This window comes from Corvus hawaiiensis, chromosome 17, assembly GCF_020740725.1.
Source record: "Corvus hawaiiensis isolate bCorHaw1 chromosome 17, bCorHaw1.pri.cur, whole genome shotgun sequence".
NCBI classification, from domain to species: Eukaryota; Metazoa; Chordata; class Aves; order Passeriformes; family Corvidae; genus Corvus; species Corvus hawaiiensis.
Window position 1 is genome coordinate 7,153,265 of NC_063229.1, and position 26,445 is coordinate 7,179,709.

Consider the following 26,445-nt stretch of genomic DNA (forward strand, 5'->3'; position numbering starts at 1 on the left):
TAGCCTCGTCTTTTGTTACTGCTTGCTTAGCAGCTTTGTTTTGTAACTAATTCTTTCTGCTGATGCTTCATGCTGGGACAGAACTTTCCCTGTGCCTGTAGAGCTGCAGCATGTTACCAAAGGAGAGCACAGATGCAAAAGGGACCATGGACTGCCCCTGTGATGCATCTTCTCTAAGCTGTGTGTGTTGCTATTGATTTTTCTACTTCCTTGGGTGTACATTAGGAAAGATGGGGTTTATTATTTTGGTCTTTTATTCCTCAGATTTTTCTGATTTGCTTCATTTTTTTTTATATTTAATCTCGCAGAGTTTGAGCATTTGTTTCCTCATTTTGAAGTCTCTTTTATGCTAAATAGCTGCACTCACCCAGCCATTTAATCACCCAGATTTAATCACCCAAACACTTTCTGGAATGTTTTTGATAGGTCTTTGATTTTATTGGGGGTATCCAATCCAGTGTTTGCATATGCCTTTTACGCCACTTAACAGAGTTTAAATTTTTTTTGCTACCATCTTAACTTGCTACTTTAGGAAGCTGGTTCATTTTTTGTAATTCCTTTCCTTTGAAGTGAGTAAGTCCTAATGGCTTTGAGTGTGTTGTTACAGAACAGGTTTACAAACCCATTTTGAACCAGGCTACAGGTGATTCTTCTTTTGTGTTTCTGAAGCACAAGGATGGCTGATGTCTCTGACAGCTGCCTGCTCATGGAAAGGTAGCAGTTATCCATTAGTGCTCTTGCTGCTGTCGCAGCTTCACTGATCTCCCTCAACATCCCCTCGATGTTTCCCATCCTGCTGGGTGCTTTGTAATACTTCCCTAGTGCTGGAATTGCGAAACCTGAACAGGGAGGCTGTGACAGGTAAGGATTTGGTGCAAGTATGAACTAATTTCCATGCACACTGGAGCCTCCTATCCTAAAACATGTCACCTGAGGAAAAATGAGATGGTAACTACTGCAGACTATCAAGGAATTGTTGGAGTGCAAGGAGGGAAGACTTAAGGGAGAGGTCTTAACATATATTTATCATTGTATTTCCAGCCTGGTCTTGTCATTGGTACTGGAGCTGGTGCCTTTGTTAGCCCAGTTTTGAGTCATCCTTCCACTGTCTTTGAGGAGTATCTTCCATTCTGGGCCCAGAATCAAGAAACTGAGGTCTCAACAAAAGAGCCATCTTGACCTGCTGTTGGACAGGTTTATTTAGAACGACCCCTATTTCCTGCTGCTGCTGGGAAAGCAGACCCCATCCTGGTGTTATTTACATTTCTGAAGACATAATTATTACACAAACAACAGGGGGATTGGGGTGAGAGGGACGAAGTAGCTGTATGAGCTCACAGGGCTAATAACTTACTCCTTTTAAAACATTTACAGTTGTAGCTGTAGCCACAGTGGAGTTCAGAGCCAGGGATGGCGCCCAGCAGGACGTTGAGTGGAAACAGTGACAGCCCAATCTGATGCACAGGGATCTCCTTTGGTTCTGGCAGAGCTGTAACTTCAGTCAGAACTCCTCAAGGCTGAGCAGTAACCGTAGCTGAGCTTTTTAGGGTTCATTCTGCTGCCAGGGCTCTGTGTCAGGGAGCCAGGCAGCAGCAGCCCAGGGCAGTGTTTCCAATGAATGGGAGATGTATGGATTCATGTCTCACCTCGCCATGATCCTTGCTGTGTGTGGTTGTGCCATCAGCATCAATTTAGAGGACACTGTAATCAATTTACTAAGTTGCCTAAAGGTGCCATTTGGTGGGCTCGTATTTATTAATCAGGCCCTCAAACAGAATGATGACTTGGCAGAAATTTTGCTACACTTCGTGATTTGAAACCTTAATTAGTAGGCAGAATGTCCCCAGGATTACAAGTGTTTTGGTTGTTTTAGTCTCTGTGTAAAGCAGCCCGAGGTTAAACCACAGCAGTGGTTTTTTCCTGATTCAGTACAGAGCAGTATTTCAAGAGGGGAGTTAAATTGTAAAGACTGGAGTAAATTAAGTAGTGCATCAGCACTGCATTCCTTTGATCAGATCTGAGGAGTGTATGCATCAGTTTCCAGCTGCTCACATCTGGGAGTGTCTTCACTGCCATGAAAGGCTCACTGTACAGTTTGGTCCACGAGCTCTGAATTACTCTAGACAGAAAGAGGAGGAGGAGAGAATTACCAGAAAACTTTATAAGCACACCCAGGAATTTTTTCATCCTTTGGAGGCTTTTCCTGACTGACCTTATTTGTGGAAAGGTAACCAAGTCAAGCATGGCTAGAGAGATGCTGGAATGCCATGCTCTCCCAGCTGAATCCGTAGGGGTGACTTGTGGAGAGTTCTGATCTTCCCCCTCTTCCCCAGCCCCTCTTTTGTTCAGTGTGCACACTGATCTCTCCACACCCCTTTATATTGTGCTGGCAGGATTGGACAGGCTTAATTTCTGTGGGACAGGGCAGTAAAAGGAGGTTGCTTCACACAGGACAACTGGTCATTGTACAGGTGAAGGTATTCCCAAGGATGGATGGTTTGCTGGCTCTCAGGCCCCCAGAGCTGGCAAGATTTAGAGCATAATTCAAGTTCCAGCTGACTGTTTTCAGGAGTGAGTGATACAGAAAACAGTAAAACTTCCTCTGCTGTCCGGAGCAGGGAAAACCTGACATGTCTCAGGGACCTAGAGGCAGCTTCTGCTGCTGGAGGAAGACTTTTGTCTGCCTTTAGCCTGATGCAGACACTCAGGCACTCTATTTCATACCGCTTTGCTTTGGATTGCTGCAAGCCTTTTCCCAGACATCCACGTGCAGCTTCACAGCACTTGTGGTCTGTCTGTTCAAGCTAACAAGGTTTTAGGTACTTGACAATATTGATCGGGAGTTTTTTCCCCCTTAAATTGTGGCAAGCATCTTTTTCATGGACAGCAGTGGGAGCTGGCATCACTGAAGGAGAGCCTTCAAACCTTGAGCAGTGCAGCAGCAGTGAGTTATATACAGGACTGAGCAGGGAATGGTACTCACCAGAGCGTGGGGAAGATGGAAAAGGGAGAAGTATTTACATGAGCTTAGCCAGGGTGCTGGGAAAGCCTTCTAACCAACTGCTGTCAGTGTCCTGAGGCCTATCAAGGAAAAGGACAGGAATTATATAATTAGGATCAAGAGAGAAATTGTCTTTTCTGCTACTATTTTACTGGATTACGAGGTTGAGAAGACAGCAGAATGATGTGCTGCTGTGTGTGGTGCAGGCTGGCTCAGGACAGGCTGTTCTTATCTGCACCCTGCTTGGAGTCAGCCTTATTCTTTCCCTGACTGTTCCTGAAATGACACTTAATTCAGTAGTTTCACATCTGGAAGCCAGCCATTAATGAGGACCTGGACATGTTCCTGTGGTAAGCAGAGAATGAACTGATTCCCACCCACCTGTGGTTTTGCAGGATGGCTCCCAGGAAGTCCCTCAGTACCATCTGCTGGTGGTATTGGCTGTCCAGGTGCAGGTATTCCTGATCAGACTGGCGCCTGGTCAGGAATTCCTGCACCTCTTCCCCTGGGCTGCTCTCGCTGCTTCTGTTAGGTGAAAATGAGAAATATCTTTGTTTCTGAGATACTTTTTTGTCCCTCATTTGAAGTTTGGCTCAGGCTGAGCAGCACAGCAAGGGAGCTTGCTGGGACTGAGCCTAAGGCCATTCTGCTTCATTCCAGCAAGGAGTTGGTTGCTGTATTTGCTCCTGTGTTAGAAGATGGCTTTGGGCTGGCTTGCATCTAACCAGTTGGTCTTATTTAGTGGCAGTCAGTGATCTAACTAGCCAAGGGTAATGGAGAGGCTGCTTTCTGTGTTCAAACCAGACCAGGCATAACTGTTCCCTACCAGTGAAGGATCATGGCAAATATCTGCAAATATTATTGCTTGTTGGTATTGCTATAGAACTCTCAGCTGATCTGATGCTTATAGCCTTGGAGGAAAGGATTAATTAGGCTGCTTAATGATAGCTGTGATTAGGGGGATCCAAGACTAGGGATGCAGGGTGCCTTTTGGGATGTGGAACAGCAGGAGAGATTGCTTCTGTTGCAGTAAAAGGTAGTGATTTCTGCCAGGTGCATGGAAGGCACTGCCCAGGGTAATAAGCAAAACTCAGCCCAAGGACAGCAGGGTGCTGGGGCTTACCCGAGCCTCTTGCCAATGATGGTCTGTAGGAATTTTCGGGCGGAAATCTGCCCCAGGAATTTCCGGTAGTTGTCAGTGAATATGGCATCAGCATGGCGCTGCATCCTGGGGGGAAAGGAAGCACAGTGTGCTCTCTGAGCCATCAGTGAACCCTCCAGGTGAGAAATAACAAAGCACCCCACGTGTAACAGTGCTGCTATCAGGGCAGGTAACCACAGCAAACACCTTGTGGTGTTGGACTGCATTAGTGTTGGAGGGTAAAAGGATTTGAGGGAGCTCAGTCCTGACATGGAGGCAGCAGGCAAAATAAAGTGTCTAGGGCAGAGCTGGGCTGGGACATTCCTGTGTTCTGCAGCAGCACCATCACCTCCTGGGAGAGCTGTGTCTGGGAAAGGGTGACAGGAGCCTCCAGCAGATCTCTAGCCTGTGGTGAGACCCCAGCTCCAGAAAATCCACAGGTAAGGGAAACACAAACCACTTGGCTGGTCTCACTGTTGTAAGGACGAGTCCTCTGTGCTTCAGACAGAAATGATCATCATCTATCTCCAGGCAGAGGTGGAAAGGAGAGGCTCTAGCATCCCTGCAGGTCGAGTCCCAGAGCTCAGTGGAAAATTCTGTTCCCTGCAGGAGCCCTGGGCCTGTAAGCCTGCCCCCGTCAGTGTGTCCTTGCTGGTGGGGGACACCAGGACATGGTTCTGGACGTGGGTGATTGTTTGGGACTGAGCTGCTGGTCTGCTCCTGGGCTGGGGGAGACTGTAACCAGTGCACTCTGCAGCCACAGGGCTGGCAGGTGAGGTACAAACCTTTTCTCAGTGGGGTCTGTTAACAAACCCTCCTCCTCCTGCTCCTCTGCCAAGGGGTTATGGCTCTGCAATGAGCTGCTGTGCTGCAGCTGGAAGCTCATGGCCTTGCCAGCTACTGGCCCTGGACTGTACCTGCAAGACAAAGCCCAGGCACACTGTGAGATGTGCTCAGATGCCAGCTGGAGCTCAATCTTCTTAACCATTATTCCCTATTTTCCTGCTTTTTCTCTCTCCATTTGTCATCCCATCTTAGCAGTAACACAAGTACTGTCTGGCCCTCTCCCCAGCTAGAAGCTGCCCTGAAGCTCTTCCAACAGTGAAAAAATGGTTGATAGAGCTGCCTCAAACACACATCCCCCTCGCTGAGCTCCCAGGATCCGTAAGCAAAATCCCAGTGTTTCTGGTATCATTGTGCCATGGCTTTGGCACAAGGCTAAAGCATTTTCTATGGGACATTGCAAATCCACATCAGAGAAGCCAATGCTCGATTTTGGGCTTCTGTTGATTTGTAGTGGTACAAAGCAATATTACAACTTCTAAGAGCCAACAAGGAAATACTTGAAATATTAATAGGTATCTGTAGAGTTCATGTACTAGAATATCTGCATCTCTGACTTCAGTGCAGGTGCCCTGCAGCCACAAATTTTAATCAGTGTTTGAGCTGGAGGTGCTGCCTGCCCTGGAGATTGCCAGATTTCTCTTTATAGAACCCAGCGTTCAATTCTAAACTCAACTGTTTGGGCTGAAATTTTCCATCAGGTGCCTGCCTTCTTTGGAAATCACCCCTAGGCCAGCAGTATACCCAAAAAAATTAAGACAGGGCAAAGAAATAGGCCTAGCAACACATTTAGAGTTCATCTGGCTTTCAGAAGTGCTGGCAACTTTAATTTGGCACCTGCTTATTTTGCACAAGGGCAGAGATGAGGCAGAGTGGGAGCGTGCATAAAGCACTCAGCACTTACCTGAGGTCTGGATAGAGAGGTGAGGAGATGGAGCATGTGACTAAATGCAGGAACAGGAGCAGGGTGGCCTTATCCAGCATCTTCCACCCCTTGGAGTCACCTAAAATGCAGAGCAGCCTGAGTCAGGGCACTGAGGTGCTCTGGGCTGGGAGGGGAGGCCAAGTGCCACCTTTGTGTTCTCAGTCCCCCTGCTCATTTCTCAGCACAAAGGGACTGGAAATGTGCCTCTGTGGTTGTGGTGCTTCCCGAGGCAGAGATGTCTTGGTGTGGCAAAGTCTTCCCCATGGAGTGCAGTTCCTGGGGGCAGTGGCTGTGTGTGACCCCTTGGGAGCTGGTGTCTCCCTCGGGCTGGGAGACAGGGCCAGTCGGGCTTTGATGCTGTGGGACCCCCTCACTGACCTGTCCCACTGCTGTGGCTGGAGGAGAGCTCTCTCTTGGGCTGGTGTGGGCCCCAGGGACCCCTGCACGGGCTGTAAAAGCACCTGGATGGGGGCAGCAGCTGGCAGGGATGTGAAAGGAACCTCGCTGCCTTCACAGGACCGTCTGCAACCAGCTCTGGGACCTCTCCTGCCCCGCTGTGCCGGGGATGTGTCTGCTCACATGGCTGTACCTGCATGCCACAGGTCTGTGCCTGACAGCTGACTGGGCTGCGTCTCTGGCTGGCCAGGGACTGGGGAGAAACGGGGAAATCCAAATAAAGTTCCTGGGCAAAGGGGTAATACTGGCGCAGAGGTAACCCTGGCAAAGCCATCTATCGAAGGCAAGTGCTGAGCTTGGTTTGCAAACAAAACGCAGACTGTTCCATCAGTCATGCTGGGGTGGAGAGGGGACTGGACCGAAACACGTCCCTTTGGCAGGGCTGAAGTGCTGCTGTGTGCAGAGCAGCCCCCACCTGCCCCTGAGCAGCGGCTTTGGTGCAAGGTGAGCTGCGCTGAGCCCTGTGTGCAGCCCTGGCTGCGGAGCTTCGTCTCCTGGGCTTGGCTGAAGAGCTGAGAATGACTCAGGGCAGAGTCGCCCGAGGTCACACACCCTCGGGAGCTGAATGCAGCGCTTTTTTCCCTGGAAGCGAGCAACAGTAGGAAGGTATTTCAGTGAATGCTGCTCTTCCTGAGTTTCCATTGAAAGCGACTGATCTTTTGCTCAAAGAGGATTCTTTAAGAATGTGGATAGAAAGCTTTAAAATACCAAGCTTCCCTGTTCCCTATCTTATTTTACACAAGAAAAGAGCAGCAAGATGTTTGATCTCCCTAAGACAGGGGGAAAAAACCCCACCTCTTCCAAATGTATAACAATACTTCATTGTAAAGGGAGCAGCTTCCAGATGGAAAGGGTTTGGTTGGACTTCTGATTGCTCAAGTGAACTTTCAAGCAGTGGGTTTTACTGATGGGGGAGCTAGAAAACATCATCAGAGAGCTCTCCTTTCTGCTTGGACGGACCAGATCAACACAGGGAGGGGGAGGCTGATTAAGGACCTGTCTTGTAAGTGAGTCTGATGTTGACACCGGGGAAGTCAATAACAGGATTAGTGGCAGTGGCAGAAGTGCACGGACAGACATGGAAAAAGGTGTCACTAAGAAATGGGGTTTCTTATCACAAAGTCATTCTCAGCCCAGTCTCTGTTTCCAGTTGCTTGTGCTCCCAGATGGGACCAGCAGCTCCCCTGGGAGCACCACAGTAGCTCCTGGCTCCTGCAGAGCTTCTTGTGCCCATGGGTGGCATCTCCTACCTCCTGCTCTATTAGAGAATCTCTTTGGCCCCTCAGAGAGCCAAGGAATGCCTAAAGGAAGGAAAAAAGGGACTTTGATGGATATACAGGACTTCTGCTTTTAGAACAAATCTCCTGCTTCCCTTTCTTTTTCCCTTTTTCATTTGTACTTGGAAAAACATTCTTCTTCTGTGCCTCTGCCCTAAATATCTTCAAGAAAATCCCAAGTCAGATCTTCCTAGATAGAGGAAATTACCTAAGGCGTCTGTCAGTGGGTACCAGCAGCCTGTGGCACCAGCATCCATAGAAAGTGCCAACCAGGAGATTTAATCAGTACTAGAGAAGCTTCTATGTGAGCTGAGAAGTGCCAATGTAAATGAAAACCTAGCCCAAGGCTGTCTGCTTCCCTTTCCTCTTCCTAGGATACAGCCCTGATTACCACTTTCTTTCTGTCTATGGCTTCTCTTCTTTGAATGTTGGGTTTTCCTCTAGAATTGCTTTATGAACATTTGAGATCCTTTTTTAAAATTTCTCTACTATTAGTCTCTTTGCAATTATTTTTTTATTTGTTTCTGGCTTTGTCCTTCTTCCCCTGTCCTGCTTTGTCTTCTGTCCCTTAGCTACAGCCTGCTTCCAGATTTTTGGGTATGTCTGTCTCCCTCTTTCCCTCGGGAATAAATCAGAAATTAAAGTCCTACATCCCTTCCCAGATGTGTCTGCTGTTTCAGAGGAGAAGCTGGGAAATTGAAGTGTCACCCTGTGTGCAGGCAGCTTGACAGGTCTGCAAAACATTGTCACCTTTGAAATTCTCCTGAGGTGAGGGACACCTTCACTTTCCATTCTGGCAGCATGTGAAAAAATGATTAATAAATAAATCCCCCTTAAGATGAAGAGCTTTTAGCACCATTCCAGCAGATGAAGCGTAATAGCTTCGTTCCATCCTGTGCAGTGGGAACAGCAGCATTGTGACTGTGATGTTGGAGAGCTGGGTAACTACCTCTTGCCATTTCTGAAACCTCAACCTGAGCAGTCTTAAAAATACCTCTGTGTAGATGAAATGAAGCTTTTGCCATGCCTGCTGTTTCATAAAGCCGAAACTTTCATACCCTGAAATGCTGCATTAGAAAAGCAGAAATCCTTTTAAGTGCCTCCTTGTGCCTCGTCGTGGCTGGCTTTGCGTTACCTGTAACACGCTGTTGTGTTTCTCCTCACACTCTGGTTTGCCTGAAACACAGCTTCATTGCTGGGTGAGTGAAACACCGTTCATTTACCAGGGTAAAAGGAACTCACATCAACATAGCAAAAGAGAAAAACTGTGCTACAGCTGGTAAACATCTAACATGTTTTATAAAGCTCATCTATAGTATAATTCCACTGGTTTGCATTTGTGATGTAGTTAAATTATTGTTTCATTCTGTAACTTGGTACAGAAACATATTGGTACAGATCTTGGTGTGGTACAAAGGCTGTTGTACCTGGCAAAGCTAATTCCTGATGCCAGCTTTGATTGTATTTCAGTGGAATTTAATTGTCTCCAACTTCCAAATAGACATTATTCTGTTAATGCACAGAGAGAGGCTCCCACTTACCGTTCCTGGAGAAAACAAGTGCTTCCTAGATCAGCTCCTGCCCAGGTGTTCCTTCCCCTGTTGCAAATCCAACTTCTCCTCTGGAGCTGCCTGTGTGAGCCTGCTGGGTCCGTGCCCCCACGGTGCCAGGCAGGACCTGCTCTCGTGCTGAGCAGGGAGGACACTCCCGGATCTCCCCCAGTGTCCTCTGGCTGCCAGGGAGGTGCATCTCTGCCTTTTATACCTGAGCTCCCTCAGGAGTCCTGTGGGCTTCCACGCGTCAGAGAATCAATTATCCTCCTGAATTTCAAAGGCTGTGTTTGCATCCTCTTTTCGTGTGTGTGCGGGGAGGTGGTGGGGAGGGGGTTATGCCCGTAGTCCAGGGTCATTTGCTCTCGTTATCCCTCCAGGAGTGAAGAGCAAATAACAGCAATAATCTGGCAGAGTGAATGACAAATTCACTTTGCAAGGTAAACTTTGCTTTTCCCCCGCAACTGCATTTTTTCCTTCTACTCCACAATGAGAGTGAGTTAACCATCAGTACTTTCTCACACTGCCTGAACAGGAGGGTTGATCTCTTTGCCATTTTATTTTTCTTTGATTATCAGCCTTTTTCTCCTTCTCCTTTGTTACTCACACCTGCATTAGGAGGGCAGTTCATGCTTCAGTCCCTCGCAAACATCACAGCTTCACACCAAGCATACAAAGCAGCTGGAGAGCCCTGCTCCATTCGTGTGCTCTGGAAAAAGGCAGGGGTCTTCCCTGGGGTGCTGCGTGCGCTGGCAGCTGAGCTCATTCCTGGAACAAGGTTTATGAAAGCCCCATTAAAACGAACACAGAGCCTTGGTGCCGAGAAGACCAGGACAGTTCAGAGGAGTTCAAAATGAGGTGCCAGCATGAGCTCCACCTGCCAGATTTTTCATACTGGCTTTACAATGCCCAGAATTGATGGGGACCCAGACCGTCCTGTCTCAGGGCTTGCATGACTCGACGATGGGAAGAAGTTTCAGCAGGTGAGATGACTCACGTCTGCCTGCTGCCAAATATCTCACCTGGCACCACACAGCATCACAGCTGTTGGTGACAGAGAGGGAGTGTAGGGAGGATGGTGCAGCTGGTGTGCACATGGGTGCCTGTGTGTGCAGGGTTTCAGAAGCATCCAGCAATGGTCTCACTCTGCTATTGCCTCTCATTGCTTCTTGCAAATCAGGCAGGCATATCATCCGTGTCATCCCTGGAGGAGTGGGTGGAGACCCTGGAGACAGGGATTTCTGGGTAGCACAGAGCAGGTTTTCCAAAACCCTTGTCCTGGTGCACACAGCTGCATGCGGTCCCTGCAAACTGGAAAGGGATTTTTATTAGCTTTTTTTGAATCGTGTTCTCTCATGTGTGAGGCTGGTTGCACTAATTTTTCAGCATGACTTATTTTTCTTCCACTGTCTTGGCGCTGCACTGGCTGAACAGATGAATCAGGTCATGCTGTTAAACCAGTCGAGAGCCAACGCTGTTTCAAGGTATTATCTTATAGCCTCGTCTTGAGCTGATTCTCCATCCAGCTGGCCCCATGCCTTACAGAGAGCTGCATATGATACCAGGCAATATTTCTCAGATCAAGGAGAATCAGTAGATCAAGGAGAATCAGTCTATAGCTGACTAGTTAATAGCTGCCTGCTGCCCAGCTTGGGTTAGGAGGGCTGTGATCCATGTTCATATCTCAAGTGAGCTGCTTTCACAGAAGGCTCTATAAAGCTCTGTCATCCCAGGGGTTTCCTTGTGCTGCCTGGGTTGGGTTTCTGTCATGCACAGCTGGACCAAACAAGACCCACAACAGTGGCTTTGGGTTAATTGCAGGAGGCAGCAGAAATTTCTAAAAACCCTTAAGGCTCTGTTGGGTGTATCCAGCTTAGGAGTTCTGCAATAGCGTAAATAGAGCAGCTTTTCTGTCCCTGGGATTTCCTGTCCCATCTTCATTCAAAACCTTCCTGTCTTCCCAGGACCTGGAAGGGTTATTTTTGGAGCTCCTCCACCAGGCTCCACAGGCTCTCCCTCTGGCTCATGAAGCTGCTTCTGTAGCAGAAATATCTGTGATCCCCACTGCTGCCTGGATGAAGATGCTACGGACTGTGACAGGATCCAGAGTTGATTGAAGCCAGTTTTGCATCCCTCCCTGTTAGTGTTGCAGTGTGTGTGTGAGCTGGCAGCTGCAGGCATTGTTCTCACGGTCATTTTTTCAGTAGGGCTGTCCCACACGTAGAGCTGGTGGCCCCTGCACGTGCCAAGGGTGGGCTCTGGCTGCAGTTCTGAGCTCCCCACAGCCCCAGAGCTGCCCCCAGGACTATCAGTGGCATTCAAAGTCTAAACACACTGGCTGTGTGAAAACATTCCTCACAGGAACTTCACTTTAGGGCTAGTATCAATATCAATTTGGCACAACAGATGACAAACTTGATTTGCAAAATGAACAGCTTTTTCTCTTTAGAGTATCTCTTGGTTTGTCCCTAGAACCTTCCCAGTTCCTTCCCATCTCTGCTCCCTAACACAGCGAGTGCTGTCAGCATCCACTGGCCCCCAAACCAGGGGTTTTTTACACTCATTACCTCCCACAGATCTTCATGTTAGCCACGAGCAGTGTTTACCCTTTAAACCCAGGCCTACACCAATGCAAGCTTGGTGGAATCTACAGCCAGGTACCACAGATATCCTCAGCATCTGGAACTGCCAGATTTTGGAGTCATATCCAAGCAGACCTACCCTCCCCACAGCCCTTGGGTGAAGCACATGCCAGCTGCTCTTATTTCAGTGCTTCACTGACAAAGGACACAGAGTTAGGATCCTGAAGCAATTTCCCAGGTATTGATTTCCTCTTAGCTTTACCTCTCCCAGTCTCCATGCCGTGCTTTAAAAATCGCCCCTGTCTATTGCAGGTGCACAACATAACGGCCTCAGATAAGCTGAGCAGCGTGTGAAATGGTCCTCCTCACCTTGTGGGGTTGAAACTAATGACAGCCAGAAGTAACTCATCAAACGGCAAAAAACCATCCTGTGTTCTCAGCTATCAAAAGCTTTTCTGCACTTCTCCAAAATGTCACACAGGGTGGCTTCTCCAGCCTCTACCACTTCCAAGAGAGCCCTGGGGACACAGCTGTTCCCTCTAGTTCTCTTTTACTTGAGTGAGAGGTGGGATGGTGACTAACTTGTGGCAAATGCCCTAATGGTGAATTAAATAGAACTGCCTAAGACTAAAAGTTACGGTTTTTTTGCCTGGGTTTGCCATCATAGAGGTAGGATGGAACCCATTTTGGTTTACGTGTCTTATCCCAAGTGGCAGAACTCAGGCACGTTATAATAAATTCATAATCATTTAATTGCAGCATTCGTTACTGCTGTGTTCACAGTAACTTTCATTTCTAAGTTCTTTGTAAAAATCCAGTCATTTCTGTGGAAGGCAAGCAAACTAAAATGAGATGAGAAAGACAAGATTTAGCTTCTGCTGCCAGTTTCTTCTAAGGAAGAAGCAAAAAAAAAAAAACTTCAACCCAGCAGATGTGGTGAGAGTTGCCATTAGAAAATCATACAAGTCTTGGTTTCTTCTTCTTGGAAGGATAAAGTGCTGAGACTTAGATCTTCAGATCCTCCACACTCAACCCTTTGAGCATCAATAGATTTCCTGAGGAGAATTTTCCTTTGAGGAATTCAAACTGGTAGGAAGCTGAATACAAACATTTATCAAAATAATCTCAAGGAAGGAGACACTGGGGATGAGAGCACTGTTTGCACTCTGAGAATGAGTCTGAAGCAGGGGATCAGATTAAAACTAGACAACATAAATCAGAAATTCAAAACGTGCAAGAAGTGCTGTCGGAAAGGACTGTCTCATGGTGCTAAAAGCCTGCTTGAAAAGCCTACTTAATCTTCAAACATTAACTATCCCTGAGCCTGGACAATAGAGCAAATGGCAGCAGCCTGTGAGATGTGCATCTGTCAGGAGGCCCGATGGGCTCTGCAGGTGGGATCCATTTATAGAGCCTGTACCTGTCTGGCTCTGTTTATTTCCTAGCAGAGCTCCGGAGCATTTCAGCATTGCCCAAGTGAGCTGCCAAGAGCTTCAGCCAGGCAGCAGCACGTTACACTCAGCTGTAGGCTTGAGAGTTACTGATTCCTGAATTTCTGGCTCTAAATACCATCGCCTTCCTCCTCCAAGCCTGGCAGACAGAGCTGAGATGCCAGCAGTGAATGTCAGTAATTAAGGAGCTCATCTTTGGTCTTATCACTCTCATTTCAGTTTGGAAAGGAGCCTTGGCTAGAAGGTTACACAGCACGTTACAGGCAGAATCAGTGAACAAGGAGAGGCAGCTGAAATCCTTTGAAAACTAGAATCCATATAAACCAGAATATGAGTGAGATGTTACTGGCATCAAGAAAATAAAATGTGGTTTATGGAGAGGGAATGAGGAAGGCTGTTCCAGTAAGGGATGAGAAATGAGAGCAGTTGTGAGTAATTTTTTTTCCTGGCTGAATACAAATGTGCAACCAGAGGATGGCAAGACCTTGGAGCACAAGGATCACACGTACAGTGAGTGGTAAGAAAGAGGCCTCACTGCAAAGACATGCAGGAAATACCACAATGCAAACCAAAGAAGAAATGTAAAAGGATTTTAAAAGCCAAGGATTATTTGGATTTGGAGAAAGACTTCTTCCCTGAGCATTGTCCCTACTTAGTGTGCTGACAAAATTGCTATGTCCACATGTTGAATCAATGTCAGCTTTGAAAACCACTTGCATCTGGTAGGCTTTGGAAAAATCTTCCTTTTTTTTTTAATAAACAGCTTCCTTTTTTTGTCATTTCGCAGTCAGGTGCAAGGAGTGGGTCAGTGTGATGCTGGTGGAAGGTGGGGAGCCACAGTGGGCTGATGGCACCACCTGCTTGTGGCTCCCAGGCTGGGACACTCCTGACCTGGCCTGGAGGATTTGGTGGCCTTGGGGTGCAATAGAGGGGGAGAGAAGGGGCAGGAGCTGCCTAAAAACTGCACATTTCACCTTCCTAATTCTACTTGGAGTGAGTAGTGCCCTTTCTGTTGAGGAGATAAGAAAAGGAATAAAGTATACAGTGATGAGTGTCTTTTCCCCTTTGCCTGCGAACTCCATGTGTGAGGACTGGAGCCTGTGAGAAGGTATGTGGACAGCAGCACCAGCACGGTCGGTGTACCGGTAGTACTGGGAAGAATTTAATCAGTCTGTTAATCCATTCTGATAAGATCCTTCCTGACATTTTCAAGAATTATTTCTTCCTCCTCTGTGCTTTTTTTTTTCATCCTAAACATTCAGTGTTTGGGAGCTAAGAAGGTGAAAGGGCAGAATTTACTGCTTTCCTGAGCTCTGGCATTATCCCTTAGCCACTCACCAGGGGCAGGAAAAGCTCTATTTAAGAGTAATTTTTCTCTTAGGATTTTTGTGCCAGAGGACTTTCTGTGTACAAGAGTCTCTGCCTTCTGCCACTCATTCAGCGGTGTTCTCCAGTTGTCTGTAAAGTCTTCTGCACTAAAAACATGAAAGATTTCTAATCCAATTGCTGAAAATCTTTTGAAATTGTTATCATTAAGATCCACTTAATTCAAATGCTTGGTAACAGCCTAGAAAATCCTTTTATTCCAAATGCCGTACCTTACTTCCTCAGTAGATAAGTAACTGATTAGGTTTTCCCCAAAGTATTTAGGCTCTCTGGTAATAAAGCTCTGCAGCAAAACCAACCTGGTGCTTCTGATGGTTTAGGGTTTGGAAAAGGGCAAAACTAATCAGATTCTTTAAATACCGCAAACGAGCAAAACAGAGCCCAAGCCATTTTTCCCTTTGTAGGTCATCTTATTGAGACATCACCAGTTCAGAGCTGGAAACTGGACGGGACACTGAAAATAAAGTCCCTGTCAAGAGCAAAGCCAGAAGCACATCTTAGTTTTTGCTTCCAGAGTATCTCAAGGGAGCAGATGAAAACCTTGTGGATAAAGAGAAACCCACCAGGACTGAAAGGCCACATAATTGATTGTGGGATTAAAACACTCACAGGGATTTAAGGGGTGAGTACATTAACCCTGAGGTGTAAAGGCCTGGGGTGCTTCTGCCATGGGCACCCAGCCACGATGAGAAGACACAGCCTTAAGCTGCACCAGGGGAGGTTTAGGCTGAACATTAGGAGGAATTCCTTCACAGAAGGCTGATGAGACATTGGAATGGGCTACCCAGGGATGTGGTGGAGTCACTGTCCCTAGAGGTGTTTAAGGAAAGACTGGACATGGCGCTTAATGCTCTGGTCTGGTTGATATGGTGGTGTTGGGTCGCAGGTTGGACTCCGAGGTCTTTTCCAACCTCATTGATTCAGTGATTTTGTGACCCACAGAGGGGTCAGCACCCACAGGCTCCAGCACCCATAGCACGCGAAGCCGAGCAACCCCAGGGGTTTTTTGGGAGGAACATGGCAGTGGAGCCCCCCACCCTCTCCAACCTCCACAGTCCCCCAGGGCCCCCAGGCCCCGGACTGCCCTTAGGCCACCCTTAGCACCGCAGTGCCAGGGGGGTCGCTGGGGGTGGTTGCCAGGGGAGGTTGCCTGGGATGGTTGCTGGGGTGGTTGCCAGGGGCAGTTGTTGGGACGATTCCTGGGGCAGTTGATGGGGACAGTTGCTAGGGATGGTTGCTAGGGATGGTTGCTGGGGGTGTTGCTAGGGATGGTTGCTAGGGATGGTTGCTGGGGGGTTGCTAGGGATGGTTGCTAGGGATGGTTGCTGGGGGGCTTGCTAGGGATGGTTGCTAGGGGTGGTTGCTGGGGGTGTTGCTAGGGATGGTTGCTAGGGATGGTTGCTGGGGGGCTTGCTAGGGATGGTTGCTAGGGATGGTTGCTGGGGGTGTTGCTAGGGATGGTTGCTAGGGATGGTTGCTGGGGGTGTTGCTAGGGTTGGTTGCTAGGGATGGTTGCTGGGGGTGTTGCTAGGGATGGTTGCTGGGGGTGTTGCTAGGGATGGTTGCTGCGGACGATTCCTGGGGTGGTTGCTGGGGGGGTTGCTAGGGACAGTTGCTAGGGATGGTTGCTGGGGACGATTCCTGGAGTGGTTGCTAGGGATGCTTGCTGGGGGGGTTGCTAGGGATGGTTGCTAGGGATGGTTGCTGGGGGGTTGCTAGGGATGGTTTCTGGGGACGATTCCTGGGGTGGTTGCTGGGGATGGTTGCTGGGGGCGTTGCTACGGATGGTTGCTGGGGGTGGTTGCTGGGGTCGTTGCTACGGATGGTTGCTGGGGCGGTTGCTAGGGATGGTTGCTGGGGCGGTTGCTAGGGATAGTTGCTGGGGGCAGTTCCTGGGGGGGTTGCTAGGGACGGTTCCCGGGGCGGTTGCCATGGATGGTTACCGGGGCGGTTGCCAGGGCCGATTCCCGGGGCGGTTGCCAGGGGCGATTCCCGGGCGGTTGCTAGGGACTATTCCCGGGGCGGTTGCCAGGGGCGATTCCCGGGCGGTGGCCAGGGAAGGGGCCGGAGGAAGCACTTCCAGCGGGCGGGAAGCAGTTCCGGGGCGGCGCGGGCCGGAGGAGCGGAGCGGAGCGGAGCGGGCGGTGAGCGGGACCGTGCGGGGTTCTGCGGGCAAGGGCCGCTGGCGAGGGGCAGCGGTGGCTTCAGCATCGCCACGGGATGCGAGTGCAGAGCCAGGGGGGCCTCGCTGCTCCTGCCGAGGCCGGGCGGCACCGCGGGGGCTGGCCCGGGAGGGATGGAGGGAGGAGGACGCCGGTGTCCCCAGCCTGGGGCTGCACAGCCGCTTCTCCCACAGCCCTGGCACCCCTTGCCCCGCAGCTGGGCTCCTCGGCCGCGCTGATGGCCATGGATTCAGCGGTGCGGATAGGAACAGCGACTAGGAATTGCCCAGGCTCCATCCCGACACCTGCCAAGCCATTTAAAAATTCCAACTTGAGCTTTTTTGCCTCGTTCTTTGACGGGTATCCTTCACTGTGCTTTACTTCTACCCCAAAAAGGTGCTAATAGATATTACTTGAGCTGTTCCCATGGCTTTGTCCTATGCTAATTATTTATATAGTGCCAGGTGTTGAAGATGTCAGCTGGGAAACACAGCACGGCAAGAAGAAAGATTTGAGTGTCTCCTGACTGGTGCATGGTCCTGATCCTGGAAATACATTGATTATTTATCACAGGGCCTGGTCCTGAGCCGTGGGGAGCAGCCACATCCTCTTTGGGGCTGTCACTGAGCAAAGCAGGAGCTGCAGCCCCGAGGAGCGCCTGGCTGGTTCTGTGGGGAGAGGAGGCATCTTCCCACTCGTCCAGCTTATTCATTGGGTATGAGAGCACATGAACAAGCTGGAGGAGTCCAGGGCAGCTTCCTCTCAGGGTCTGGCGTAGGAATATTGATCTTTAAATGCAATTTAAGAAGAATGCTTTTAGTGTGGCCATGCTGAGGTGGTCTGAGGAAACAGGCAGTTGACAACCTGTGGAGGAGAAGAGATGTTATCCAAGGAATTGGTGGTGAAACTGAGCTTCTTGGGAACAGGGAGGAAGGCTCCATCATCCAGGGAGCTGTTGGCTGAGGTGCGAGGCAGAGGCTTTGGGCATTGTGTGAACCACTGGAGTTTTCTAAAACGGAGGAATTTTGCTGAGAGTTTGGCTCCCCTGATGGCAGGAAAACCAATGGTCCAAGTGTGGGTTGCCTGTGCAAACAAGGACACTGCTGTAATTAGTTGGAGCACAATGCCAGGTCTTCCCTGAGCATATTTCAGGGGATGCTGCTTCAAATGGTGGTGGCAGCTGCTGCCAGCCTGCAGGAGAACTCTTGGTGCTGGTCATGTCACCTGGATTTGTTAGAGAATTACTAATGCCTGCAAGGGAGGTGAGCTAGAAAAGGGGAAAGGAGGGGAGAGTTGTAGCAGATGAGAACAGAGATTTTTTGTTTTCAGTGTATCTATTTCCTTTTCTTGTTTATCTCTGTGTGTTGTGTTTCAGGTGTGTAAATCGGGATTATCAGTAGGAGTTTGCCCTGAGAAAACTCCAGGTGAGGAATGAATGAACATCCCTTTCTGCTGTGTCTGAGGACAGGGATGGGCAATAATAATGTTTTCAAAAGATATCCAGATGAGATAAATGCAATTCAGAGGTGATTCAGTTTCTTGCTTAGGAACTGCTGCCTTAGTGGGTTGGGAAAGGGGGGTTTTAAAAGGCAAAAGCAGTTGGGATGAGCCACATGCATGCAGCCTTTGGGACTGGCTGAGCCTGCATGGGCCAACATGTGTTCTGGCTTCGTGTACAGGTCCCACACAGCCCTGTTGTAATCAGAATTTGAAACATTTTCTTTCACTGAAGTACAGACCTGGACAGGACCTCAAGAGGTCACCTATTCTTATCTCCTGGTTCAAAGGCAGAGTGGTATATACCCACACCCCATCCCAGGCCAGTGCTTGTCTGATCTGCTCTTCTGAACCACCAGTAGCAGGGATTCCACAGTCTCTCTATTCCAGTGGCTGGCAGTCTGTGCAGTTGGAAATGTTTTCCTGTCTTAAAATTCAAAATAACATTCTGTACTTCAGCTCAGTGAAAGCAAAATAATTATTTAGTATGTCACCAAGTGATATTTGCCTCATATATGCAACAGCATTGAGTTGTTGATTCTCAAATTTATCAACTATAACTTTGCTGGAATTAAATTACAAGTTTACTATCATTCTGTACTGGGTCATATCTGCAGATTGTAACCATCTCCTCCCAGCCTGAGAAATGCAGAGCCTGCTTTGGAGATTTATTTTGGAGAATTATTTGGAGATAATTTCTAGGAGGCAGACTCAGCACACAAACTGAGCTCACAGCCAAGCTTTAGTGATGCAGAGAATTGTGACTGTCAGTGAGCAGTGCTGATCCAGGGAATGCATGCTGGGATCATCCAGGTCAGGAACACCGAGAGGGGCAGTAATCACAGCTGAGTGTGATGGCATCTCAGACTAATTGGATTTCTCTTTGGGGACTTCCTGAGGTGTACTCCAGCAGTTCTGGCAGGAGAGTTCCCCCTCGTTGTAAAAAGCCATTGGTCACTCACAGAATGAATTGACAACTCCATTAGCAAAAGATAAAGGGAGGAAGGATGGTCTCATGGCTGAGAAGCTTGGGACCCAGGAGATCAATATTTAACTCTGCCACAAACTACCTGTGTGACTGTTTTAAGTTATATGGGGCTTAGTGTAACCAGCCACTAAAGCCACACTTAAATTTATACACATAACTCCTTCCTTTGCCTTCAACAGCTCTGCTTCTATGTGGTTTAAGTAGTTGGGTTTGTACAGCATCTAAAACAACAAGGCTGTGACCACATAGACAATATAAGTAAAAATAAATAGTAATCACCTTGTATGTGTGATCAACTTCAGGAAGAAATGTATTTTTGCTTATTAAGCTTTTCCCTTATTGTTTCATGAACATGGTTCACCCACAAAGGGCCTAATACCAGCAGTTGAGGGCTATTTTTGTAGGCAGGTGACAAAAGACAAACACCCAAATTAAACACAGCTTTCATTTTCCTTTTTGTTATTGCTGCTGTAGATCAAGAGTATCTTCAAAACTCCATGAGGGAGTCTTCATTTTTGGATAACAGAAAGAGAATGCCAGAAAGAATAATGCAAAACATTGCTCTGTATTTCCCCCCTTGCAGTAGCCAGTCTTCTTGGGAGCAGTAGAGGAGAAGGGTGCACTGACAATGGCTGCAGAGTTGGATTTCTCCCCACCCGAAATCCCTGAGCCCACGTTCATGGAGAATGTGCTACGCTATGGACTCTTCTTTGGAGCCATTTTCCAGCTGATCTGTGTGCTTGCCATAATCCTGCCCGTGTCCAAGTCCCACAAGACAGTAAGTAGTGCTCTTTAATATTGATACAGATGGGCAGAGTCAGAGAAAACAGGATGGGAGGGAATGTTGAGTAGCTAATGGAGACACAGCTGCCCCTGGGATTGATGACAGTTTCATTGTTCATTCTCTTTCCTTCCCTCTGGCTTTCCCACCTCCAGCTTTTGTCTTGCAATTTACCACCAGATAGGAAAGTCAGGAACAAATACCTGAACCAGGGTCTCTCTTAATATCAGTGAAAACAGCAACCTGAAGCACTGACAAGGTGCTAAATGCATGTGCAGTTCCTGGTTGCAAGAGAAGGCTTTGTCCCAACCCGCATTGTCATCCTGCTGCTGATTTGCTTCATTAATTGCCAGGCAGGGCATCCCCTTTGCAGGACCTGCCTCCAGAAAATGGCTCTGGGTTCTAGTTTGTGTGTGATTTTAGAAGCAAGATGCAGGTGAAATTTCTACCATATCCTAAAGGTGAGGAAAGTAGTTTTCAGGACTGACATTCCATCCAGTGCCCAAAGGTCCTTTGATGCAGTTGGCACAGGAGAAGGTGAAAGGGAAAGGTTGAGGTGAGCTGTTCCTCTGGACTGAGGGATGTCCTGCATCTGCCTGGCTTTTCTCATAAAAGAGAAAAATGTCCTTGGTGCTGGGGACAGGTATTTCAGTGTTGGTGATCAGGCTGCAAGTTTGGTGCTTTGATACAGATGTTGTCTGAAGGCATATAGTGTATTTTCAGTAACAGCTCAGCATGGGGAGTCTTGTTTTCAGACTCTTTATTGCCATGTTTGCTCCCTCCTGTGCAGAGGAAGCATGGAAATTTTCAGTCTGTTGGGGGGAGTGCCTCAGGATGAGGTACAGAGTGAAGGATTAAAGTTCATAACCCAGTTTTTCCACCTTTAACTGCTGGTGTGATGTGATGCTGTCCTGGGCATGATGCTTGAGTCTGGATAGGATATTGAGGAACTTTGCTGTCTTGGAGCCTCAAACTTTGAAGTCTACCTTGGTTTGGACATTAGAAGGCAGCAGTGTTCACGTTATGGCAGCAGCACTCTGCATCCCTGAGTAATAACCATCTCTCTGGAGCCTGCCAGCTCCCTGTGCACTGATCACAGCCTTTGGAAAGCCAGCCAAGTCTCCTTCCTTGGAAAGCCACACAGATGTGAGATGTAATAGCTCAGTAACTTGAGAGATGTTTGAACCAAGCTCTTTGATTAAAAGGATACTGTCAAATGCTGCCTCCCCCTCCATTATCTGGAGCTCTGGCTTGGAAGCTTGAAACTCGCACGCCTTGCTCAGGCATTTTTTGTGTGTCCTTTTCCAGTTGGCACACTCAGGCTGAGAGAACCCAAGATGCTAAAGCAATATTTATACTCAAATGCATTTAATGAAAGGAGGCAATCTGCATGTGTGTGCTTTCTCAGAGGAGACTGGCGCTGTTCCCTTGTGTTTTCACAAGATAACTAGACTTTATTTCCCATGGCTGCAATGTTATCTCTCATCTTCTCTGAAGGAAACAAGCATCACATCTTAGTATTTTGTTAGTCCAGGTGAAGAAAGTTTTGCCTGCAATTCCCTCCCTGGATTTGAGGCTTGGTTTAGAGGCTGTGAACCTCATATCCTTACTGCAGCTTTGGGGAATATTTTTTTGTCTTGCACATGATAGTGATTAATGTTTGGCAGAAATGCCTGCTGACTGTTTCCACGCACCCTGGTGATTATATGTTATCTTTTCCTAATTCAAATAGTTTTCATTTAGTGTTGATTTTCTTCTTGCCTTCAAAGTTTTTCTTCTCTGAAGCCTGTTTTAGATACTTAAGCTTTTAATGGCATCTCTGGTAACAAGCTGTTTCTGTGCAGAAACTCACACTCATCAAAAAGCACATGCAGAAGGAGCAGAGATGATGCTGCTTGAGTCTCATTAAATGTGGCCTCAGTTTGACATCAGTGTGTTCCAACAGAGATACCCAGCATTTGTTTCCTCGGGCTTATACTCAAATCCCCAAAGGAACCTGTCAGCAAATGGTAAAAAAATAGTTACTGACTGTTTCTTAATTGATTCTTGTAGGACTCAGACAGTTTTGAACCTAAGAATTCAGAGACGGTGAAGAAGCCAAAGGGAACTGCTCCACAGATAAGCAAGAAACCCAAGAAGGAAACCAAAAAGAAACGATAGAGGTGTGACTGATGAGCCTCCAAAGACCAAATAACCACCTGTAATCGTGCTTCCTCAGAGACAACATCAAAGGCAACTAACTCTGTTAATGGTTTTCCGGCATTGCCATCTTTTACTTTTCAGGGGCAAGGGACAAGAAACTTAGAAGAGTGGAAGGGTTGGGGTTCTGCCATAGATTTCTTACAAGCAAAGAGCACTTCACATATCCAGGACTTCATTTGACTTGATTAATGTGTCAGTCACCATTAAAGTGACTTCTGCCAGTTCTGATGGGTAGAGAGGGCTGTTGTCCTGGCTCCTCCATGCTGGCTGGGATTTGTAGTAAAGTCCCTGTGGAAAGTGGAGCATGAGTTTGCTACTTTGGATACCGGTTTGTGTTGGGTTTTTTGAAGGCAGAGGGATCAAATAGATTAAGAATACCATGCTACACAGCTTTGTATTCATCTCTGTTGTCATCTAGTCTGAAATACATAGCTGCATTTCATGGCTTAATCATAATGCCTTTGTCATATTCTTTAATTCTTTAGGTAATAACTCACCAGATTCCAGACTACTGGAGATGAAAGCTTTCATTTCCCCAGAGTCGCTGCCTCTTGTTCCCCACCCATGCACTCTTCCTTTCTATTCCCACCTTTGAAAGCAGGTCCATTTCAGGCAACTGGGGCTGTGGTGGGGATTGCGATGAGTACAAGAATCAGGAAACAATTTGGTTCTAGAAGGTGCAGAATTTAATGCCTGTGCTAGTGGAGTTGTTCTTGGGAAGACCAGGCACTGTGTGCTGGGGAAGAGCTGCTGAGGTGGGAGTCTGGGAATGGTGCACTGGTGGTGTATCAGCCAGCGCTGCCTCGCTGTGCCGTGGATAAACCCTCCTGCCAGCTGGCTGATCCCTGACCATGGGCCCTCTTTCAACACAGCTGGGGTTCATTGCACTTGCAAATTCCCTCCCAGCCTTCCCTGCCACAGTCTGCTCCATCTCCTCTGGCTGAATTCCTCCTGAGGGTAAATACGTTCTCAGCCTGAGGAGGTGTGGTATTTTAAGATCCAAGGGGTGGCAGGCCAGCTGTGTACCATGACTGCATGGCAGGAGACACAGACACTGTGTTCCTTCAGGCTCTGGCTCTCCAGGCCCAGGGACAATCCAGTATTGGATTTAAATATGGCTAGACGGGACTGGAAGGAGGTAGGTGGTGACGTAGCCACAGAGTTTCTGTAGGGCAGCTCGAGCTTCCTGATGCCAGCTCACATCTTGGTTTGTTTGATCAGGAATGAGTCAATGGGAGGAGAACCTGCTCTCTGAGGCGCACCCAGGGTTCAGAGCGACTTTGAAGGAAGGATTCTCCCTGGCAGGGCTGCAAGTCTGTGATCCTCTTTGCATACACAGACTCCCATCCTCGAGTCACAAATGCCTGGTGAGCCCAGGTGTGTGTCCTTTAACAGGTCATGAACAACGTGTTTACAGAAACCATCAGTGCTGAGAGCAGCCACGTTCTCTGCTCACTCTTGCTTTTGGTGGGGGTCACAGATGTGTCCCAGAACCAGTGCAACTTCCCTGCTCCAGGCTCTCTGCTTCCCTTAGCCGGAATGCTGACACCAAGTTGTGCTTATTAAAATCCAGCTAGGAGTTCTGCTTTAAATTCTGCTTTTTTAAAAAAAAATTTTTTGAGCTACATGAAGGCAATAGCAAGAGGACAGAACAAAGCATAGGAGACACAAGCACTCTAAAGTTGCTTTAAGTTCTTCAGTACAAAGAAATACTACAAAAAGTTCCCACGCGAATAACAAAGAACGGTGTTGTGCCATGAGTTTCCATGATGGACCTGTGCTCTGTCTCTGATCTGCAGGGCAAAGAAAAGCCCTGAGTAGGTACTGCAGATCACTCTTTCCATTTTAATACATGAGGATGGTTTTATGCAAATTCCAGCTTTCTGCAGGTTACCTAAAGCAGGGGGTTAAATGCTTTAGTGGAATCACAGGACACACATTATCCAAAATACAGAGTCACTTCTACAGCTCAGAACCAGTTAGGAGTGGGCACTGTGTGGCTGTTGCCTGAAATAGCAGCTACTACATCAATGTCTACATCCAGCTATTTGCAGGCTGGCTCACTCATTGCTCAGTAGAAATCATGGATGGTGGGGTTTGGTTTTGTTGGGGGGAAGAGGGATGAAGATAAATTCCCCAGTCTGTTCCTGACAGCTTTATACCTATTTGAATGCTCTTGTTTGCTGAATTTAAGAGTATGTAGAGATTACCAATAACCCATGTATTTTAGTTTATCTTGAAATGTGTAATAAATGCCATCAGAATCTTTGTTTAAAAAGAAATCTGTGTTTAAAGTTGTGCTGCCTGTTCCCTCACATTCACTGTGAAAGCTGCCAGCACTCCCAGACTATAGGAACATAGGGACATAAATAACCTATTCATTAAAATGATCCATTGAGGGAAATCCTTTCAGATCCTTTAATCTGTGAGAAATTGGTTAGTTAATACTGTCAGGCATGTGTGCATCTGTATCTGTGTTTGACTTGGAAGTAGCAAACTATCTCCCAAACACATCTTCACCTTCCTGGAAGGAAGGAGGAAACCATCCGGTGACTAAATCAATTTGCCCCCCCATGAGAGGTTTTTGGCTCCAAGAGCCCCCATGAAGGTGGCTATAATAAAGGCATCATTTGTTAATAATGCAAGCAGGGGATTAGACGGGGATTCAGGAGACTGGTAGTAGGGATTTTCAGGAGCCCCTCGGTGTGCAGCTGGAGCTCAGGTTTGCATGGCTGGAGTGTGGGGCTGTCTGATGGCTCTTCTTGGCTGCAGTGAGACCAGTGTGGTAGCCAAGCTCTGGCAAGTGTTTGTTGGTTCTTGGTACCCAAGCTCTGGCAAGTGTCTGCTGGTTCTCTCACCAGAAATCCAAAACAGAGGGAAGGACTAGTGTGGTGACTCCTTTAATTCCCAAGCACTTTTCTCCAGGCTCTTTTGTAATTAACATCCCAAAGGGAGTTGAAGACCTCATTAAGTCAATTTTATTGAAGGGGAGGTTTTCAAAGGTCTGTCTCCAGGTACCTGCCAGTAGGCAGCACCTCTGCAGCCACACCTTGCTCTGCCACCCAAAACCAGGAGCTGGCTCAGGGCTGGATTTCCTCTGCCAATGTGTGTCACAGAGTTCCTGTCCCTCAGCAGGACATGCCTCAGCTCTGAAGAAACATGGCTGCGAGTTGGGAGTTCTTTCCTCTGTTTTTGATCACATTCAAGCAGCTCTGCCTCTCTGGCCACGCTCATCTCAGGAGCTGTGACCACAGCTGTCCACTGGAGCTGTCCCACACTCACAATGCATCCTTGTGCTCCCCCAGTGCCAGCAGCACAATCCCTTGAGACAGGCTAATAAGTAGCTCGTGACTGGAGTTCCAGTTCACATAGTTCAATTAAATCCCTGTTAATCTTGTTCAGACCTAATTTACTTTCATTCTCATACACACGCCTCTCTCTGCTTCAGAGAGGTTCTGCTGAGGTTCCCTGCCAACAGGACTGAGGAGCCCGAGGCCATCAGCCCCATCAGGCACTGATGTTTGCAGAGCAGCCCCCTTGTCGAGTCAATAAGCTCAGATTATTTCCCAGCCTGTCATGAAGAATGAAAATGCTGCTTCAGTGCCTGAGTTTAGGGAGGGTCAGGCTATCTGGCAGTGCTTGAGGAGACAATAAGGAAGCTATAGGAGGGGAGGATCTGCTCAGTATCTCTGTCTGCCAGGGCACTGCTCAACCGTTCCCCTGTGTGCGTGTGTTAATTTTTGGACAGCTGGGAGCTGGGGTGCTGGACTTCTCTCCTGGGAGCATCTCTTCCACACTGATACTTCTTTCAGGCAGAAGTTGTGTTGTTCACAGCCTGTGGCCTGCAGGGATTGAGATGACTGTATTGATTTAGTTGTTTGTTTATTAATCTCATGAGGCATCAGAGACTGACTGCAGTGAGAAAATGGGATGATGAATGGAGAGTGCTGGAGTACAGAGCATTGCTGTGTGTTTGATGATTAGCTTGATTTCTAGCCTTGGCACTGGGAAGGGATCTGACCCTCCTCTTCCTCGTGCAACCATGAGGGATGATTTGTTTGGGACACATTACCTTTCTTCCTGGCCACAGACGTGGGCTGTAATCAGTGTTTGCATTCCTCCTCCAGCTGACAGTCACTGCAGGTCCAAGCTCTGGTTCTTCTCTGGCAGTTTGTGGCCTTTGAGCAGTGGTTTGTGGGGGTG

The 26,445-nt window shown here is 47.9% G+C and overlaps 2 protein-coding genes across 3 annotated transcripts; one reads left to right on the forward strand and one right to left on the reverse strand.

Moving 5' to 3' along the window:
- Nucleotides 1-1,170: 1,170 nt before the first annotated feature.
- GHRH (growth hormone releasing hormone) lies at nt 1,171-9,377 on the reverse strand. Its single transcript, XM_048321850.1, has 7 exons — nt 9,185-9,377; nt 5,890-5,989; nt 4,928-5,059; nt 4,125-4,229; nt 3,383-3,526; nt 2,984-3,081; nt 1,171-2,119 (listed from the first exon to the last, which is right to left on the reverse strand). The coding sequence occupies exons 2-6, from the start codon at nt 5,967-5,969 to the stop codon at nt 3,018-3,020; spliced, it is 525 nt and encodes a 174-aa protein (XP_048177807.1). The 5' UTR covers nt 5,970-5,989; nt 9,185-9,377; the 3' UTR covers nt 1,171-2,119; nt 2,984-3,017.
- A 7,303-nt stretch (nt 9,378-16,680) lies between these two features.
- On the forward strand, nt 16,681-22,692 carry MANBAL (mannosidase beta like). 2 transcript variants are annotated; one of them, XM_048321998.1, is made up of 4 exons: nt 16,681-16,756; nt 18,150-18,198; nt 19,843-20,037; nt 22,093-22,692. In XM_048321998.1, exons 3-4 carry the CDS (start codon nt 19,888-19,890, stop codon nt 22,198-22,200), a joined length of 258 nt encoding a protein of 85 aa, XP_048177955.1. In that variant the 5' UTR covers nt 16,681-16,756; nt 18,150-18,198; nt 19,843-19,887; the 3' UTR covers nt 22,201-22,692. The 2 variants fall into 2 exon arrangements, with proteins under 2 accessions (XP_048177955.1, XP_048177956.1); XM_048321999.1 differs by lacking the exon at nt 18,150-18,198 and having other exon boundaries at nt 16,737-16,756.
- Nucleotides 22,693-26,445: the final 3,753 nt, after the last annotated feature.